Source organism: Siniperca chuatsi, linkage group LG20, assembly GCF_020085105.1.
Source record: "Siniperca chuatsi isolate FFG_IHB_CAS linkage group LG20, ASM2008510v1, whole genome shotgun sequence".
Classification (NCBI taxonomy): domain Eukaryota; kingdom Metazoa; phylum Chordata; class Actinopteri; order Centrarchiformes; family Sinipercidae; genus Siniperca; species Siniperca chuatsi.
The window spans coordinates 26,692,651-26,713,621 of record NC_058061.1 but is presented as its reverse complement, the minus strand read 5'-3'; the positions used below and the strand labels follow the sequence as shown (position 1 = coordinate 26,713,621).

Here is a 20,971-nt window from a genome sequence, read left to right as displayed (position 1 = left end):
GCTTTTCAGAGCTGTTTAGCCTCTTTTAGCTCATTGTTTGGTTATATGGGCTGCACATTCTACTCTCGGTTTTCTGCCTGCCCAGCACCAAACAGCAGACAGACACAGTTAGAGACTAGCTGGTGAACATATTGAACATTTAGCAGAGAAAACAGAAAGAAAATAGAAAATATCTTGCTGGAAACCAGAGCTAGTTTTGAAGTTACATCAATCAGGTGGCCAGCAAAACAGCTCCAAATGAAAGCTAATGTTGCTCTGTGTCTGCTGGATGTGTAAGTAGCCAACTGTTGTTGCTAACTTCATAGCCATAACAACTTTATAAGGCAATATCTCATAGATTTTGTGTTTTTTAGCTTGTTGTGCAGTTCCTCTGCCCCCAAGTGGCCAGAAAATCAATTAATGCAGCTTTAACATCTTACCTGAGATTTCATTGCTGTCAATGTAGCTGTCAGTTCTCCTCCTCCCCAACACCAACAACATCAAGGTTCCATCCGGGGGGTATGGTGCTGCCCCATAGTGAGTGTGGACCCAGTTTTCAGTTAGGACGTCACTTCCTCGTTCAGTGATTGGGTAACTGCCGGCACTTCACTTCGACCACGCCAACACTGTTCTTCTTGATGGGTAAGTTGCTTTCTACCTCAGATAAAGTCTATATGTTCAAACTCAAATATACTGAACCATAAAACAAGTCACCGAAGATTCCTGTTACATTTAACAAAGTATGTGGCAAATTTGCAAAACCAGGTAAGGGTGGTCGGTTTATAGAAAATGTACTAATTTCTGTTTGATCTCACTATGTTTATTTTAAATTATTTAACCTGATGACAAAAAACATTCTCAATGGCTCATATTTATCACATTCTTCAACTAAATATAGTTTCTATGCAGGTATTAATACAACTATGAAAACTCAGCTTTAATATACTGGCATAGGATACTGTATTTCCACAGGATATTATCATTTAAGAGTAAAGATTTAGATGGTAACAACAGTACACATCTATTACAGGAGATATTATGTTCTCAGATGAACATTTAGTTTGCCAGTTCCAGATGTTTCCTAATCTAGACCTGTTAATCTCAAACTGGAAAGTACTTTTCACTTGTGTGAACTAGTGCACTGGGTTATTTCATCGTTGAACTCCAGCATGCTAGTTCTTTAAACTGGATTTGTAAATAAATGCAATGACTATCAAACTGAACAAAACATTTCTTAATAATGATTCTTAACTCTTTTATGAATTGACCAAAAAGTAAGTCTTCTTTCTTATTGCATGAGCGCAGGCCTCAGAATTGATTGGTCTACCTGTGGTAAGCTGATCCTCCTCAAAGTGCTCGCTGCAGAGTGAAGTGAGAGGAGGAAGTGCCAGAGGGAGTCTGAGTCTCCTCATCTTCAACACCCACTGAATCAGCCTGGTTTCCTCACCTAAAGAAAATTTAGTTGCACACAAAAAACATGTTTTGTATTATGTCTTTACATTCTACTGTGTTGTAGCTAATAATTTCAACCAACATTGCACCATTTCTTCCAGGTGAACTGCAATGAAAATAGGCATTATGACAAATATTTCTAGCATAACTTGTGTTCATATCAAAGCCTTGGGATTTTCTGTTATGGTAGCTAGTTATTACTTCAGTCTATGTTTTGCTGACAAATTTATAGTATTTTTTTTTTTAATTGTAAACTTCATCAGCACACAAAGAAATGACTATTGGGCTACATCTACTTCCAATTACATCAATGCTGCATATTAAGATCAAAATAACAGAAAACATCAACAAGCTGTTGTAGTACACGGAGAATCTGGACCCAAAAGCATGATGGACACAGAGAGGGATTGAGTGATTAGTTTCAATTTATTGTGAATAAGAAGAGACACCAGGTGTGTAAAGGGAAACGCCGGGAGCCGGAGGACTAGGCGATCACGGCTGGCTGGCGAGTGACTGGTGAGAGCAGGTGGTAAGCGGATGTTAGGGGAGACGGTGAAGGGTTGGAGACCGGTGTCTGTAGACGAGGTGAGCCTGGACACAGGAATTCAGAAAGTTAGTCAGGGGTTCAGAACACAAGCAAGAGAATCTTTCATGGATCGCGACTCAGAGGCCAAAGCGTAATACCATGTAGGTAAACAGACGATCTGGCGATGACTGGAGAGAAGAGCCGGGTATATATACTGCCAGGTGTTGATTAGTGGATGGAGAGCAGGTGGGTAACAGCAGGTGAGTAGCAGGCGTGTCAGTTCCTGATTGGAGGTTCCTCGGACGCCGCGCCCCGCCAGCAGACACCCAAAGACAGACAGACACACACACACACACACACACAGGAGGGGAACCAACAGGGGACAAACAGACAGAGACACTAGGAATTGTATGCTGGACTATGAAAAAACCTCGAAAATGACTATCTGTCTCCCAGACAGATAGTAATTATCAATTGCAAAATTAAGTGCCATTTGAATAACTCAATTCAATTTTATTTATATAACGCCAATTCATAACAGAAGTTATCTCATTGCACCTATAGAGCAGGTCTAGACCGTACTCTTTATATTATTTACAGAGACCCAACAAATCGAATAAAGAGACTAAAAAACCATGGCAATAAGAAGCACATGATTGAACTTTCTTTTAAATTTTTAATGAATTGAGGATTGCATTGCCACTTTGCACATTGAACTGCCAATTGCAAAATGCATTTTCAAATTGCATGACCAAATTGCACATTGAATTGTCATTTGCAAAATGCATTGCCATTTGAATAAAAGAGGCCAAAAAACTTCCATAGGGTATTGCATGCAACTAACTATCCTCTTTCTAACCTGGCAATGTTTATCCTACACAGTTCTCACATACACTTCAATTCGGCAGAGCCACACTCTTTAACATACATGGCATTGCCGCCATTTTGAATTTCCTTTCTTTGTCTAACCATGCAGCTGGTGCTCAGCCGCCATTTTGAATTTAATTTCTTTTGTTTGACACCATTTTGGACCCAAACAGCCAGTTTGGATCACACACACACACACACACACACCATTCTTTAGCTTAGTGCATTTAGAGTTATACTTCATAGCGTGTGTTTTAGCTTGTTTATCTTTTAATAAATGCTTGTGTATAATTATGCTGGTTTCTTTAATGTTGCACAAGAGTGAATAATTTGCCATCCTCTTCTATGTTGAACTCCAAATCCTTCAACCTACTAATTATTAAGGGTAGTTTCGGTTATAGTTATTAATTTAATTATTAATCTGAGTTACAAATTGATAGTTTGGTGTATTTTATGAGACTGAATCCATTAATTTGCTATCCTTTTCCCTTGATTAATGGTGGTGCCCTCCCAATTCAATTAAATTTTATTTATATAGTGCCAATTCATAACAGAAGTTATCTAATTGCAGAGAGAGAGAGAGAGAGAGAGAGAGAGAGAGAAGGGGGGTGGGGTAGAGGGAAGCACAATGCAAATACCACATATAATTTTTAAAATAGTAATAATGTAATGGTAGTGGTAACATTGATATTAATAAATTAATAATAATAGGAATGGCAGGTATAGGAATAATAATAACAGTATTAGAGCAACAGAGCCAATAACAACAACTGTGGTAGCAGTTGTCGAGCAGGAACACGGGGGCAGCAGGTGGCCCACAACCACAGATCCAGTCTCTGCAGCTCTGGAGGCAGAAATACCGCCTGAAAGCGACAGAAGGAGAGAGGAGAGAAACAAGAAAGCACAAAACTACAGGAGAGAGAAGATGTCGAGTTAGTAACATGCAGTAATGGGATACGAATGCATACAGATGGAGAGGGAGAGAAGGAGAGAGGAAAGAGGTGCATCATTGGAAGTCTCCCGGCACTCTAGGCCTATAGCAGCATAATTTAAGGATGTTTCAGGACCCTAACTATAAGCTTTATCAAAGAGGAAAGTCTTAAGCCTACTCTTAAATGTGGAGATGGTGTCTGCCTCCCGAACCCAAAATGGGACCTGATTCCACAGGAGAGGAGCTTGATAACTGAAGGCTATGGCTCCAAATCTACTTTTGGAGACTCTAGGAACCACAAGTAACCGAGTAATACAGTATTATGAGATCTTTAAGATACGATGGTGCTTGACCATTAAGAGTTTTGTAGGTGAGGAGAAGGATTTTAAATTCTATTCTGGATTTCACAATCCATGTTTAATTACAATAATTTTCTACATATGTATATGTTATTTGAGTAAAAATGAAAATGAAATAATATAATTTGCCTTTTCATTTCTACATACTCGTATGAGTGTTCTATGACCATATTAAAATGAAAATGGAAATGGTGTTTGATATTTAAGTCGTAAAACACTGGACAAAGGGCAATATTCAAATGTTAATTCATATTTGAAAATGCAATATAAACAATGTAACCTGATTTTCCATTTATGTAAGCGATATTTAAGTCAAAATGAAAATGAAAATGCAATTTTCTAACAATTTGAAAATGAAAACGACATTTAACATTTCATTTTCTAAGACTTAACCTGCTGTACAGTGGACAATATTCAAATGCAATAAGCAAAACAGCACCCCCAGTCTGTTGCATTTACATTTACATGTCACCACTCTCTTTTGGGGTTAACATGAAAATGACGTTAGGACGTCGCTTCCTTTTTCAGTGACTAACAAATTGGGTAATAGCTGACACTGTTCTTGATCAGTAAGTTGCTTTCTACCTCAGATAACGTCCATATGTTTAACCTAGAGTTCAGACATTAGTTTATTACAGTAGGGCCGTTGTTGGCATTTTGTGTTTATCTACATCCTCATACTGAGGCATTACAAGCTAATGCTAACTAGGCCTGTGTAAAGTTCGTAGCCTGCAAACAACTTAAGCTAATGCTAGCAAAGTAACTTAGCTAAAGTTAGTTAAGTTTGCTGCTAGCTGTCACTAATTACAACGCTAGTGATTAACAGCGATGGCAGAATAATTTATATTTTCCATCCACAGCTAAAGTCTGGATCACCAGTCCAGCGTGGGGCTTAGAGAGCTGTGGGGACCTTAAGGACCAATCTTGGTGTGGATGATATCTGGGTTGTTCAGAATTTCTGATTCTCCAGTCTGCCTCCCGAACCCGAACAATGCTAAGACTGCGAGAGCAATATATTTTTCTAGGATTACTGAGAATAGCTGCCATAACCGAAGAATCTTATTCAGCACCATTAACTCTGTTATAAATCCCTATTGGGAATTACAATGATTAAAGGGGCACCAAATAGTGTAGGTGCAATAGTGTAGGTGCAATCAATTCAATTTGACTATCAAAATGATCAAAGATAATCATAAATAATAACTTTGATTAATAAAGTACTCAGGGGCACCACTCTTAAAGAAAATGACTGCCAATTAATTAATTCAGTCTCATTATACATTATACATTAAACTATTAATTTGGAACTCTGATTAATAATTAAATAATTAACAATGCAAAGACCACGTAGAATTTTTTTTTTATTTTTTATTAAGAATATAATAAAAGCAAGAACACAATATAAGCCACAGAACAAAGGGTGTTTCTGTTTGTGTGTGTGGGTGATCCAAAATGGTTGCTTGGATTCAAAATAGCGGCTTAGGCCAATGCCGCATATCGCCAAAGAAAGTTAATTTAAATGGCAGCAAGGCCACATGACGTTAAACGTTAAAGAAAACTAATTCAAATTGGCGGCTGAGGCCATGTTTGATCAAGAGTGTGGCTGTTACAAAGACAAATTGAAGTGAATGTGATCGATGTAGGATAATGGTGCCCAGTTAAAAGAGAATAGTTAGTTTGCATGCAAGACCCTGTGTCTGTGTAAAACATATAAATTTAGCATCTGGCTACCAAAATAACGTAACAGTGAAAACACATCACAACAATAAAACTAAATGAACCAAATCAATACATATACATTGACAAAAATAACAGTCCTGTGCTTTGCCATGTACGCTATGCTATGTTATGTCCAGTTATATGCTCAGTGGTTATTTTACCAGTAAAGGAAGAAGTTGCTTTCTCTGTGTTATCATCTGGCAGTTCCATTGGATTAGCCAGGTGGGGAAGATTTGTGGTTCAGGGAAAAGTCCTTGCTGTGCAGTATTCCGATTGTGCAGATGGAGGAAGCTGGTTGCTCCATCTGTTGTTCTACTCAGTTAAATCAGCACTAAGCTACTTCGTTGCTCTTGTTGAAAGTTAGCTGGCAGGCTTTCTTGTTGTAGCCCCTTGGTTGGTACGCAGGCCCTCGTGGCTCTGCAGTAAGAGAGAGAGAGTTCAGTTTGGTGTTTCTGCTCACCACTTATCACTCTTATATCACAGATAGGAACTCCTCTGTCACTGTTAACAATTCTTCATGGACCTATTACCCTCACTAAATGTCTGGACAATATTAAAGGATGGATGTCTAATAACTTTCTACAATTACATGAAAACAAAACAGAGATCATACTGTTCCGGACCCCAAACTCCTCCAGCACCACTGCCCAGTCCCTCAACCTGTTATCCAATCACATCAGACCCTATGCAAAAAACCTTGAAATAATATTCTACAATACTCTGAAATGGGTACTACAGGTTAACACAGGTGTCAAATCTAGCTTCTTTCAGCTCAAAATTATATCCAAGATCAGGACTTTATCACCTAAAGATTTAGAAAAAGTCATCCATGCTGTAATATCCTCAAGACTCACTTGTTGCAATTTCTTATTTTATGGATTTTTCTTAATCTGATGGTATTTGTTGCAATTATTTAAAATATTTTATCATATTTATATCTTAAGTTCTGGATCTTATTTGCTTTTGAATAGTGCTATATAAATAGTTATTATTAGTTATTAATAAGACCCACTTTTACTCCCTTGCCTACCCCTGCAGTGATTCTTGATACGATTTGCATTCTACATTGATATGCATGATTGTCTGTATGTGTGTCTATATGTGTCTGTATGCATGCACTACGTATTTAAGTACTTGTGTCTTGTGATAATCTTTTTGCTCAAGTATGTTTGTTGTAAAGCACTTTGGCACAAACCTGGTTTGTTTTTAAAGCACTCTATAAATAAATTTGACCATGACATTTAATGGTTGAAAGTAGGGGTGGGCAATACTGCTAAATTTGGTTTTGATCCGATACCAAGTAATAAATGGTAAATGGACTGTACTTATATAGCGCCTTTCTAGTTTCTGACTAAGCAAAGCGCTTCATCTACATATCACATTCACCCCATTCATGGCTACTGACATGGGGTGGGTTGTCAGCCTGTCAACAGTTGCAAATAAGACACGTGCATTATTACTATTTTTGGTAATGATATCAGAGAAAAAAAGATTGTCTTGCATTTCTTAGTTCTAAGCTAAAAATCTCATAACGAATACAGATATTTGATTTTTGCCATCTGTATTCGGCTTTACGACACTCCCTTTTTTAAATCTTCACCAGTGTGGCATGTTTTCATGGTGCTTTTTTACCAGTGACAACTTTGACCTTAAAGGGGCAACTGCATCAACAAGATTTGTAATTTTAGAGCTAAAATTATCCACCGTATCATTAACAGAGTTTGAACAAAGGGCAGGTGTGGAGGAGAAAGCCTGAGTGAACAATTTACTAGTGTTTCTGGTGATATATACCGTTTTGTGATTATCTCTGTTTGTACCTTAGTGCAAACACTGATATTCATTTCAAAGAAAACATAGGAGTGATCAGAGAGAACATCAGTCACCACAATGCTAGAAATATTGAGAGCTTTTGTGATAACTAGGTCAAGAGTGTGACCCTTATGGTGAGTGGGCTCTGTCACACACTGAGTCAGTCCATAGCTATCCAGAGGAGGAATTTAACTGAAGGGCCAGATTTTTTTTTAATGCAATTTTTTTAGTAATATTTTCTTTCATTGGAAAGTGTTATTAAACAAAATCGCAACTCCACGTCCTTTCTTATGCACTCTGTCATCACCCACAACTGAAGTAGGGAAGTGCTGATTTGATAAGAACAGCTGTGCTGTTTTCATTTAAACAAGTTTCAGTTAAAAACATAAAGGCTGATAATAATAAAAAATAATAATTGACAAAAGCCAATCGAATCTAATAATGAGATAAAGTGCTAATACTATCATTTTCAACGTCCACATGAATATTTAAATCACCTACAATAATTACTTTATGTGTTTTAAGGACTAACCTTGATAAAAACTCCAATCAGGAGGTTGGCGGTTCGATCCCAGCTTCCCCCAGCCCACAGGTCGAAGTGTCCTTGCATGTCGACGTGTCCTTGTCCTTTCTGAAGGTGTCTCCTACAGATGCTAAAGTGTACCATGTGGATCTGTATACATTGTCAAGGGGCGTGACAAAACGTCGGTATTTGACGCCCTAGGAATGAGAATGGGTTGCCACACCCCTTTCAAGTCTCCCATGCTCCCCTGGGGAGGCACCTCACAGTTTGAAAACCTGTTTGAGTTACAGAAGCTAATGGCTAGCCTGGATGTAACATCTGGACTTCAGCTCCCTATACTCTGGGGACACACTACAGTCTTTTACTATTGGTAAACTATTGCTCACTCAGGGTGTGTTAAATTAAGATAGAACTTTATTAGTCCCGATGGAAATTCTTGTGCCAGAGATTGCTCAAAAGTACAATAACATAAGAATAAAAACAATAGAGTAATACATTTAAAGTGTATAAAGAGTAAATGCTAACACCAGTGCCTAACAGAATAACAATAAAAGTAAGATACATTTTGTAAAATAAGTAAACTAAAATAGAAAAGTAGTATTGGCAACAATATTGAAAAGTAATATTGCATGATATTGAAAAAGTAATATTGCAAATGATATTGAAAAGTAATAGAGAACATGATATTGAAAAGTAATATTGCACATGGTGTTGAAAAAGTAATATTGTAGTAATATTATTGTTCTCAGTGTCGCAGTTTGATAGCCTTCTGTGGCGCACCTCGGTGGTCTCAGTCTAAAGCTGAAGGTGCTCTGATATGACTCCATTGTGGAGTGCAGGGGATGAGAGGCATTGTCCATAATACTGAGTAGTTTCCACAGCATCCTCCTCTCTGACACCTCCACCAAAGACTCCAGTTCCACTCCCAGGACAGAACCAGCTTTCCTGATGAGCTTATGGAGTCTATTAGCATATCCTGCCTTCACTCTGCTGCCTCAGCACACTACAGCGTAGAAGATGATCCTGTCCACCACCGAGTGATAAAACATCTGCAGCACGGTTCTGCAGACGTTGAAATATCTGAGTCTCCTGAGAAAATACAGGCAGCTCTGACCTTTCTTGTACAAAGTCTCTGTGTTTTTAGTCCAGTCCAACTTATCGTCTTTGTGGACTCCCAGGTACTTTTATTATGTTGTTCACATAAATAGCGACTCCCCCTCCTTTGTTCTTGCTGCTCTCGCTGCAACTCCTGTCTGCCTGCACCAACTGGGAGCCAGCTAAACTCACGATAGAGTCCGGTATGTTGTCATATAGCCATGTCTCCGTGTCTCCTTTGTGAGTGATGTTAATTTGTCCATCTTATTCCCCATAATGATAGAGGGAAGATACAGTCAGTGTCCTCTTCCTTAAGCATCATCTCCTAACAGCTCTGCAGCCCTGGTATTTCATCCTCAGCTCCTTGGGGATTTCAGGTCTCACACCGGCCACACATCCCAGGTGTAAACAATAGAGCCCTGGATCGCCTCCACCAGGATGGGGAACCGGCATAAAAGTAAAGACAAAAGTACTCCAATAGCCTGGACAGTGACCTTTCAGTCACATGCCTAAGCTTATCACAATGAAATATTGCATTAAACCATAATAATGCAGAATTCATTCTCTTTATTTTACATAAATGTCACCGCTCCCAGACCCCTGCATCCTCTTCATATACATGTATACAAACATTTTAATTGCACATGAAACTGTTAAAACGTAGTCAAGTTCCTATTGAGAGTATCATTTTGGCCAGCAGAAGAGGACATCAATAAAAGAAACACAAAACGTGTCTCCCCATAATTTTTTAACGATTTATTACTTTACATCAATTCAAGTCATTAGTTCTGCAACAAAATTCAATAGCTGTAATTTAATGCATTATACACATCCTTCATCACATAGCTTTAAACCACAAAGATGTGATTAACCTGGTGATGAGAAAATTCACACACACACACACACTTCCTATGGTGTATCGTATCTGGTATGATATGGCATGTTATTGAACATACATTAAAATTCCACATGTAAGTTTAAAGTGACATTCTTTTTCTGCCCATCAACACTGCTGTAAAAATACTTACAAGTTTGATTTTCTACTGAGAGGCTAAATCTGATTGGACAGTCAGGATGTAGAATCACAAACAGCATTGTGGTAGTCTGTAAAAGTCCATGTAGAAAGAGCTAATATCGAGGTGAGACAATTTACTGTGGCATTTGAAAGGATGTGTCCATGGCTGTTGTCTGGGATAACTCAGATTTCTGTCACTTTTCAACATAGCGTTTTGATGTTGTCAGTAATATTTGCAAATACAACCAGAATATATCATCATCTTTATCATCATAGTCTCAGCAAGTGCTGCTAATCAATGGCAGTCACTCTCATTCTCTCTTACTTCAGTGGCTGCTGAGATTTCAAAATTTCTATTCAGGCAAGCTGGCCCAGCGCTGTGTTTGCTGGGAATTCTTCACACTCCCATGCCAAGTTCCAAGACAAAACAAAAAAAATACGAAAAAACAATCACAAACCTCCTACCCACATACTTTCACCAATGCTGCAACAAAACTGATGAACATGCTGAAAAACATGTTAAAATGTTTCAATCAAAATACACATAGTAATGGAAAATCATGCTGATATCTGACAGTGACCACATTTTATGGAGAGTACCTAAATATTAGGGCTTTGGACAAAGATAAATTGACATACCATTTATGGCATGAGTTGTGTTGAACTCTGTTTCTACATTGGTTTTGAGTGTTAGTAGCAAAGTCTAGGATTCAAATCTATAAATTCAAACCCACACACAAGGGATTCACAGGAAATGACGCATTCATGTACTGGACATCTGATCATTAATTCAGTATAACTATGTCTGAAGACACTGTTGACTGTCTTTTTGTATTAAAACAATTTGGCTGTGCAGTAAATAGATACACCAGTTATTCTTCAGTTGTATTTATGACTGATGACTGCCCCCAGTGGTCAAAACATGTGTACTTTACAGAACTCTCAGACATGTATTTTTCTTTTTTTCTTTTTGTGCTGCCAAAAAACAATTATTCAGCAATACTGAAGGTGATGGCTTTGAGCTGAATTTAAATAACACTATGTGGCCAGTGGGACAGTTACAGTCAGAATTAATAATGTAATACTGAGGCATGTCATTGTTGGTTGTGCCAGTGCCTCAGTCAGAATTTAAACAAGCAGTCTTCATCACATCACATCTCACTGAGCATGTGGTCTATTTATGGAGATTACATTCAGGAGGGAATAAGTCAACATTTTTATTGCTCCTTAAAACACTGTAGGCTTACTGTTTGACTTTGCCATCTGCTCAAAAATCTTAATTTGTGAGACATTTGATATTTTAGAAATGTAAGCGTATAGGCTACACAGACAGTATGTTCTTATTCCAGCTGATGCACTATATGTAATTTGGCTGAGTTGTGGTGATCCCAACAACAAGATTCATGGCGCCTGGTGGCCCTAGAGCAACTAGAGAGGACAGCAATGTAAGGCAACAGGCTGACAGTGCAGGCAAAACTGATCAAACTGGAAAAAATAAATAAATCAAAAAAGATGTCCAGAGTAGGCTCAGCTACACATACATGCGTTCACATTTGTACTGTCCCTTCATTTTTCTCTTCTGTCCTCCTCATACTTTTTGTCTGTGACTCACTGCTGGTGCCCAAAGTTGGGAAAACAAGCATTCCAAGTCCACTGAGTCAAATCTTCATACCAAGCTTGGCTTTCTGTGGAAAGGACACATCACAGAGGTTGAGTGCATTACACCTGTCTATCATCTTACTATAACCAGTAAAAAGCTATAAACAAGAGTAGGGAACTTAAAATTAATTTTGAAGTCAGTATGGATAAACATTTAGGTTAACCACTGTTTGGACTTGACAGAGAGATAGTAGCGCTCAGAACTAATTTCAAATTTCAAATGCTCACAATGGAAGTCAGGGGTTTGCTGCCTTCAATACTGGTAGCACAATTTCACATCACGTCTCATAATAGTAGCCAGCTCTCCATCTTTCCCTAACATTAACTCTTCAAGAGGCTCTGCCCCTATAGCAGACTATTTTTTCCCTCACGCAACAATTGAGTGGCTGCTGCAAATTAGTGCTTGTTAGTCCTGCAGAGGAAAAAATGGGAGGTGGGGAGAAAAGCAACTAGAGCAGTAAAAGTTGAAGTAGGCTCAGTTTAGCAGTTTAATGAGTGGGTTCCTTCCCTTTAGATTACCTGTGTGCATGAATGAAGCCTATTTCACCTGCCTTCATGCTTTTATGCATAATTATACGGTGACATTAGCTAATCATTCTAGAGGCTGCTCTTTAGGTTTGTCATGAGTGGTTGAAACGCTGTCCCTGTAAAATTAGATGTTATGTTGTTACATTTTTAACAATTTATGCACATTGCTAGGAAAGCCTCAACATAAATGTCACTGTCTGTAAATATCAAGGTGAGGTAAAGGTTAAATGTTATTGTGACACTTGGTCTTCTACCTCCGTACTGGAGCTAAATTAGTGTTCATTTAGGAGTAAAGCTCATAAGATGAAAGGTCAACTTACGATGCCAGAGGCGTGTTTGGGTTTGACGCTGTAGGAAGCCTTCTCCTTGGCCTGTCTGAAACACTCTTCTGCTGCTTTTAACCTGCAGAACACACAGTGTTAATACAGTTAATATCAGTACACCAACTCAATTAACCACTTGTACTAACTTAGCAGCTAAGATCCATTTGGTTGGTCTTAATTTTTAGACCTTTTAACTTTAGCTTATTTAAAGTAGAACGTTTAATATCTGTCTAAGATATTTATATTTTGGTAGAAAGAAAGAAAGACAGAAAGAAAATGAAACAACAGCAGTTTCTAGAGTAGTATGTGTTACCTCTCCTTGAGAATGGCTTTGTTCTCCTTCTTCCACTGGTCCTTGAAGTCAGAGGAGAACTCGTGCCAGATGCAGAAGACAGTGTTGGGTGAAACCTCCTTCTCTCCTGCCTTTGCCTTCACTGAGAAGAACACTGTGAGCTCCAGGAACCTGACAGGACACAATCACAAGTTTACTTAATGACCTTCCCTTTTTATCCATGAGTAGAGAGAAAATATGATACTGGAGCCAAAGTGTGCAGACATTCCAGTGACTGCACACTTTGAGTAACTGTGAAGACCAGAAGACCTATAACCATGATGTTCATTGACCTATAGACTGTGGCAGAACATGGGTGTAATGTCTGGAGCTGCATTTCCACTGCAGGAACATTCCCCAGAGACTAGGAACCTTGGAGGAACTCAGTGAGTTTCCACCGCAGGGACCAGAGTCTAAATTAAGTTCCGGGGAGGAAAGGTCCCTGCTCAGGGGGTAATACTTTCCTAAAGTACAGGAGCTTTCAGGATGGGGCTTGCTGCGTTGAACATTTCTGATTGCTCAAGTTCAGCAGCAAGTGGTTTGACTGTCTGGATCGATGCGTTGCTGGGTCAGAGGCCAGCCTTCTCTGGCGCAGCTGCTCAGCTACTGCTCTGTCGGAAGCCGTGGTAGAAGACACAGAAAAGGATGACAAGTCTGTTGAAGGTAAATCACATATGGCCCACATGATGCTCGTTAAATGCTATAATGCTAACTGTTGTCATGATGCGTGTAACCTAATGGGTGTAATTTGCCTAATCTTCACGGGTATTTAGGCCGTGGTGAAAACGCAGACAACAATGGGCTGAAAGGACCTTTTAGTTCCTTGAAAAGTAGCTCCTGGGAATAAAGATTCTGGGTATTCTGGGTGGAAACGCGGCTTATGATGTCCCAATGACACCTGAAAGTACTTTTCTTGACGCTAGAATTTGAAAATTCTAATCTAGTAAAGGGTTGGAGCTGAACAGGGCCAAGCAAGCAGCAACCACCACAGCTTAGTGTGGTATCTTGGGAGACCTGTCAATCCAAACAAATATAGTTTAAAAATATGCTAATAAAAGAAGTAAAATTAATTTAGCACCTATAGGGGTGGATATATACAAAAAACGGATGAGGACAGCAGACGTGCTTATGGTTTATGGGAAGATGACACAATTTACGTCATGCGTTGTAGCCAAGTGGATGCAGAAACTATGATTTGAACTTTACTTCTTGTACTTTCCATATGCCATATGGCGTGACATATGCTATGAAGCCCAAATTCCAGTGGTGGAAAGTAACTAAGTATATTTACTGTACTTAAGTACAATTTTGTGGTACGTGTACTTAACTTGAGTATTTCCATTTAATGCTACTTTTTACTCCACTACATTTATCTGACAGCTCGAGTTACTAGGTACTTTCCAGATTTACATTTTACATAAGAAACATATGTTTATGAAATACAATGCATTGTTTAAGATTTAACTAGCGGTTCCCAATGTTTAGGGCTTGTGACCCCTTATAAAAAAAACAGTGTCTGGTTGGGGCTGCTTGTCATGTCGATGTCTATGAGTTGTTAGCAGTTCCACCAAAGAGATTGTTCCCCTCTAGACTTTATATTTATTTTTAATAACTGCTTGAGGCCCAAAGAGGTAAAAATATCACACAATTCACAAAAAAAGCAAAGAAAAGTCCAAAAACTGAAAACAAATTTGTGTATCAGAACTTTGTGTTGTCGTCTTTACTCTGACAATAATCATCTCACAACCCCTCAGATTAATCTGGTGACCCTTAGAAGGGGCTGGACCGCTAGGTTGGGAACCACTGGACTAAACTGTATATAAAGTAGTTCAAAGTAGCCCCACTTCGAGGAGCTTCAACAGTAAAATTCTGCTCATGAATGATGCATCAGTATTAAAGACAACTTTTACTTTTGATACATTTTGTTGATAATACATCTGTACTTTTACCTGAGCAGGAAAGGAAGGACCTTTACTTGTAATGGAGTATTTTTACATTGTGGTATTGGTACTTTTACTAAAGTAAAGTACTTCTTCCACCACTGCCAAATCCATGATGGGAGAAAGGAATAATCAATGCAAAACTGTGCAGTTATTAAAACATAATGCAGAATGTTGAAAAAAGCACAACACATAGGCTCTCTGTAATGACCATTGTGTACTATTCTTCATAACATGGAGGCAATTATTATGTTCATACCATGGATACTTGCAATACCAGCAATCAAAGTAAGTTTATTCATATTTTGGGGCAATGCACTCTTTAAATTGAAATTTTGTGCCGTCACTATCTTTGTCATGTCACGCCCTGGCTCTGAAGTCATGACAAAGAGAGAGAGACGCAGGCTGTAAACCCAGATGTGGTTATCAGGAAAGTCAGTGGTGAGGGTGCATGTATGCTTGAGTGCAACGTGTAGTGTGAGGAAAGGATATCGGATGGCTGAAAACAAAACAATGTACGAAGAGAGGCTCTCGGCCAGAAAGGCGGGGTTTTATAGTGTGAGAGCACTAGGCCCAGGTGCTTCCAACTAGGATGATCAGCACTCCGCCCCCAGGTATACCTGCTGCATTATAAAAATAAAAGACATAAAATATGTAAACAAGCCAGGGGACCAACATAGTAAATTTTGGAATAAATGTTACTTTACAACTCCAACAAGTAGGGGAAGCTGTTGCTTAGTAACAGCTGAAACCAGAAAGACGAGCGCTGGTAAGAACGTGTCAGAGCTGTGCTGCTAACAGCAAAAATGCATACCCTTTGGCCAATTGTAGCTGAGTTTTCTCTGTGGTGTAAGATGTCTTAAAACGGCACATAGGTTACTGGTTAGACACTGGTTGAAATACTTTTCAGGTCAAAGTACAATCACATTCAAGGCCTCTTAAAAATATATTGATTTTTTATTTCATATATTGCAATCATCTATTGAGTGCAGTGTTCTAGTCAGATAATATGGTATTATGAGATCTTTAATATACGATGGTGCCTGATCATTAAGAGCTTTGTAAGTGAGGAGAAGGATTTTAAATTCTATTCTGGATTTTACAGGGAGCCAGTGCAGAGAAGCTAATATTGGAGAATTATGATCTCTTTTCCTAGTTCTTGTCAGTTCACGTGCAAAAATGTATGCACTCATTTTTCTGCGTCATTTTGAGACAGGATGTGCCTGATTTTTGCAATGTTACGTAGGTGAAAGAAGGCAGTCTTTGAAGTTTGTTTCATGTGGGAGTTAAAGGATAAATCCTAATCAAAGATAACTCTGAGGTTCCTTACGGTGGTGCTGGAGGTCAGGGCAATGCCATCTAGAGTAACTATGTCTTTAGATAATGTGTCTCGGAGGTGTTTGGGGCCAAGTACTGCAGTAGTGTATTAAGTAGTGCTGCATTCGACACCAATATTACTAAATAAAACAGGAAATAACATGACAAAAACCCAAAACCATGACAGCCATATGTTTTCTAGTGTGCATGTGTGGGACATATTTGCTTATGCAGACCCTTGATGAATAGAAGCATGTGCATTTCCACATCTGTACTGAAGTATGATCAAGGCTTTAGTCATAATCTGTGGTGTAATGTTGTAACTACTCTATGAAGTGTATTGATCACAGTGTTATGTAAAGATTACAGCTCTCCTCAGTATTCACTGGTACAAAAACAGTGTTCTCAGTGATGTAGACAATTGAAATAAGAAAAATAAAGGAGGTTGTTCTTACAGTTTGTGAGTGCTGCTGAGTTGAGCTTCCAGGGTCTCCAGTTCACTTTTAGCTAAGAAAGGAGGAAGAATACAAGAGGTCAATACAAAAGATGAAATATGAGAAAATACTTGGGTTTGTTGTTAGCAACTGCCGCCCAACTGCCTGTTCCATAGACTTTACATTGATATGATGTCAAACACAGCTTTTCTACAATCTGGGCAAGGATGACCTTACTTGCAATTAGCGGTGTCTTGTCAACAAAAAAGTTTTGCAGATGTCACTTTTATAAAGGCGATCTATGGGCAGCTGGTTATTTTTTCATTAAAGTATTGCAGTTGGCCACTTGGATGTGCCATATTCATCTTTTGTAATACATGGTTTTTGTCCAAACGTATCATCAGACAAGAATATTACATTACATTTATTTAGCTGATGCTTATGACTTACAAGTGCATTTCAACCATGTGGCTACAATCCAAAGATTGCAAGAATAACAACAAGAGAAAAACAATAAGAGATAAAGAGGGTATTTTTAAAATGTTTTATTTAATATTGACACTGAATGAAACCCTGGATTATGTTCCATTTTATGTTTCATTTTTTAATGTTCAATGCAAATGTTTTTAAAATAACGTCTTTCGAAAATATCTACGCATGGCAACTACGGTATGGTTAAAATAAGGGAGAGATGGTGGTTATGGCAGCTGAACTGTGGTTAAGGTATATTTAAAGTTGCATGCACACAAGGAGCACATATGCAATACACATTCCTGCTGCTACTTTCAAGCTATTCCACTAATCAACAGTTGTTGGTGGTAACACACCAAAAAAAAGCAATGCGTCAACAAAGGCAAGAAAGAATAAGACTGCTAGCAAGTAAACATGGATGTAAACGGTGCATGATTTTAAATATTTAAAATGTTTGCAAATGTTTAATGAGGATGGATTCAACATATATGTTAGACCTCAAGGGTACACACTGCACTGAATGTAAACAGAAACTTTGCTTGTCGACAATAAAACAAAACACCTTTAAGTTTATGCAACTAAAACACTTGGTTATGGTTAGTTAAAGATCATGGTTAGGATAAAAAAAGCAAACATTAATTGGAAGTCTGTGACAGGACGTGAACCTCCTCACTTTCTGCCTCACTACATAAAGGACACACTACTTCCTGCATTGTACTGAAGGTTGGCACTGCACCTAAACTGCTAGGTGCAAATTTGTCTAATATGAAAGTAATTCCTAGGGATAATGGGCTGTTTTGTCAGTTACCTTGTGCGAGGAAGTCCTCCATCTTGTCTTTAAAAGGCTGCAGGTTATCCTCGTCTGAAACCTTGCACACCTTTTCCACTTCTGAAGTACAGGCTGATAAAATAATGGAGACAGAAATTACAATCAAGCCATTACAGTTTAATTCAATTTTATTTATACAGCGCCAATTCATAACAGAAGTTATCTCATTGCACTTTTCCTATAGAGACTCAACAGTGGGCGGCCATCCACCGCTGCCATGAAACTGTGAGTACAGTATGTTTAATATACAGTTTCCAAGGGTGGTTAGATGCATTGATGCTGAAGTTTGGTGCAAACAAAAATGTATTATATATATAAGTGTATTATAGCTTAGCCCTTTAAACCATTATGTAGAAGTTTAAAATCGCCAACTGTGGTACCCCCCCCCCCTCCCCAGAATAGTAATATCAAAAATTACACTGTGGCAGATGGCTATGCATGGTGGACTGAGTGCAGTCAAAGTGGTAGCAGCTGCTTCTTTTTGGGGATTAATGTATTGCAATTTAACCAATCCTATTCTGTAGGAGACATTAGTGTTTGGCTCATATCTCTGAGGCCAAACAGTCCATGTTGTTGAGGATAACATGGACTTTTCAGTAATGTACTAGATGGAAGAGACATTCTTTGACATTTCCAAAATCAAGAAAAGCAAAAAGACTGAGGCTAATTATGATGTAAACTGTATACTGTATGTATGTATGTGTGTGTGTGTGTGTGTATGTGTGTGTGTGTGTGTGTGTGTGTTACCTCTCAGGTCCTTCCTGAATCGAGTCACGTCTTTCTGAAAGTCTTCAAACTTCATTTGTGAAGCCTGGAACAGGTCATGAGGCTCAGGGAGAGGGTACACACACGTCTCTCTACCAGCATCCTGGTGATGGACGGATATGCGGAGACACATACGCACACATATTAACATTATGACATAAACAATAAAGACATTTAATCACAAATGTCTGATACTGTTTTAGGACCACCACACACAAAATATTTAGTTTATTGGCTGCCAATGTAATACTATTAAATATTAACTTTAGAAGCATTACAGTGGTGCGATGCACCTTATCTTGGGTTTGGTGTGTTGTTCCTAGTAGCTCTGAATATGATCTACCTCATGAGAGGAAGACTGATATGAGAGTATACAAACAGGGACAAAAAAAGCAATGGACACTTCCGGTTAGCATGAGAGGGAGGTAGACGTGCCTAAAGGAGGCTCCCATGCTTTGCTTCTTTTACATAACTCAGCGTAAGAAACACATTGATATTTTTGCCTACACTGCTTCATTGTTAAGTCTGAGAAACAATGATAATTTGTGGCCAAAGAAAGAACGAGCCCCCACACATTTTTGGTGAAAATTGCTGTTTTGAATCCAAAATATGTATTCGAGTAGATGTGATGAGTGTTTTAAATGGGGGGGCGGCTTCTCTACCTACATGTACCTAAACCCTAGATCTGTTTTTTGCGTTTCCACCGCACAGTACTCTCAAATGTAGGGGGGGTTGTTACCGGGGCTATCTGCCTAAACTTTTCCTGCAGTTGGGAAACAACAGAGAGACTTTACTTATTACAACAAGGAGACAAGCTTTGTTTGAAAAAAGGCTGCAGGCAGCAAATCAAAACACTGCTGAAAAAACAGGAGAGTTTGGGAAATCCTACATCAGAGCGCAGGCGACAAGGCAACTCTGGTTGCTCCCATTCACCAATCAGTGATCTGCAGTGTTTTAACTCCACCTTTTAGTATTGGCTCAGCTCACTTGGAACCTCAACACAACATATAATACACTATAATACAGGCAAGATAAATTAAGTACAAAGTGGATTTAAGTATAAAATTAAAATAAGTGTAAAGTACAAAGTGGATTTACCAGTTGATGATGAGTATGTACGGTATAATAATACAATGTAATAATATAAGTAATAAGGTAATAGTGCATGAACTGTCAAGTTAAGTGTAGCTTATTAAGATGATTATGAGACGGTGGATATAGCACAGCAGTAATAGAAGTATGAATAAATATCAATAAATAGGGAATTTTAAACTGAAGAGTATATTATACAGCAGTGTTAAACACAATATTGCACAATTATTTCAAGTATTGCAGTGATGTTAATGGTCCAATGTCCTGTTTAATGACTTAGGGTCACACAGACTACACTTAGAGGGAGGAGTTAAAGAGTTTGGCAGGAATGACTTCCTGTGGCGCTCTGTGGTACTTTTTGGGGAGAGTCCTTCACTGAAGGTACTCCTTTGTTTGACCAGCATGTCATGGAGTGGGTGGGAGACACTGTCCAAGATGGCATGTAGTTTGGACAGCATCCTCCTCTCTGACACCTCCGCCAGAGAGTCCAGCTCCACCCCAACAATGTCACTGGCCTTATGGATCAGTTTGTTGAGTCTGTTAGCATCCGCTACCCTCAACCTGCTGCCCCAGCATGCAGCAGCATACAGGATAGCACTGGCCACCACAGACTCATAAAACATCCTCAGCATTGTCTGGCAGATGTTGAAGGATCTCAGCCTCTTCAGGAAATAGAAGTGGCTCTGGCCCTTCCTGTAAAGAGCTTGAGTGTTCTTAGCCAGGGGTCACTGGTGCCTTGGCCCTTCATTGATCCACAACCAGCTCCTTAGACTTTGTCGCATTGAGCTGCAGATGGTTCTGCTCACACCATGAAACAAAGTTACCCACCACAGCCCTGTACTCGGTCTCATCACCACCACTGATACATCCCACCACAGCAGAGTCATCAGAAAACTTCTGAAGGTGGCAGGACTCTGTGGTAGCTGAAGTCTGTGGTGTAGATGGTGAAGAGGAAGGGAGAGAGGACAGTCCCCTGAGGGGCACCAGTGTTGCTGACCCCGACACAC

The 20,971-nt window shown here is 39.0% G+C and overlaps 1 protein-coding gene across 1 annotated transcript in view; it reads right to left on the bottom strand.

Annotated features, from left to right (window-relative positions):
* Positions 1–9,807: 9,807 nt before the first annotated feature.
* Positions 9,808–20,971, bottom strand: part of fmn2b (formin 2b) — a 64,944-nt gene continuing 53,780 nt past the window's right edge. The window contains 6 exon segments of the mRNA XM_044178650.1: positions 9,808–11,960; positions 12,783–12,864; positions 13,099–13,248; positions 16,829–16,880; positions 18,087–18,179; positions 18,855–18,975. Coding sequence (XP_044034585.1) covers positions 11,934–11,960; positions 12,783–12,864; positions 13,099–13,248; positions 16,829–16,880; positions 18,087–18,179; positions 18,855–18,975 — 525 coding nt within the window. The 3' untranslated portion in view covers positions 9,808–11,933.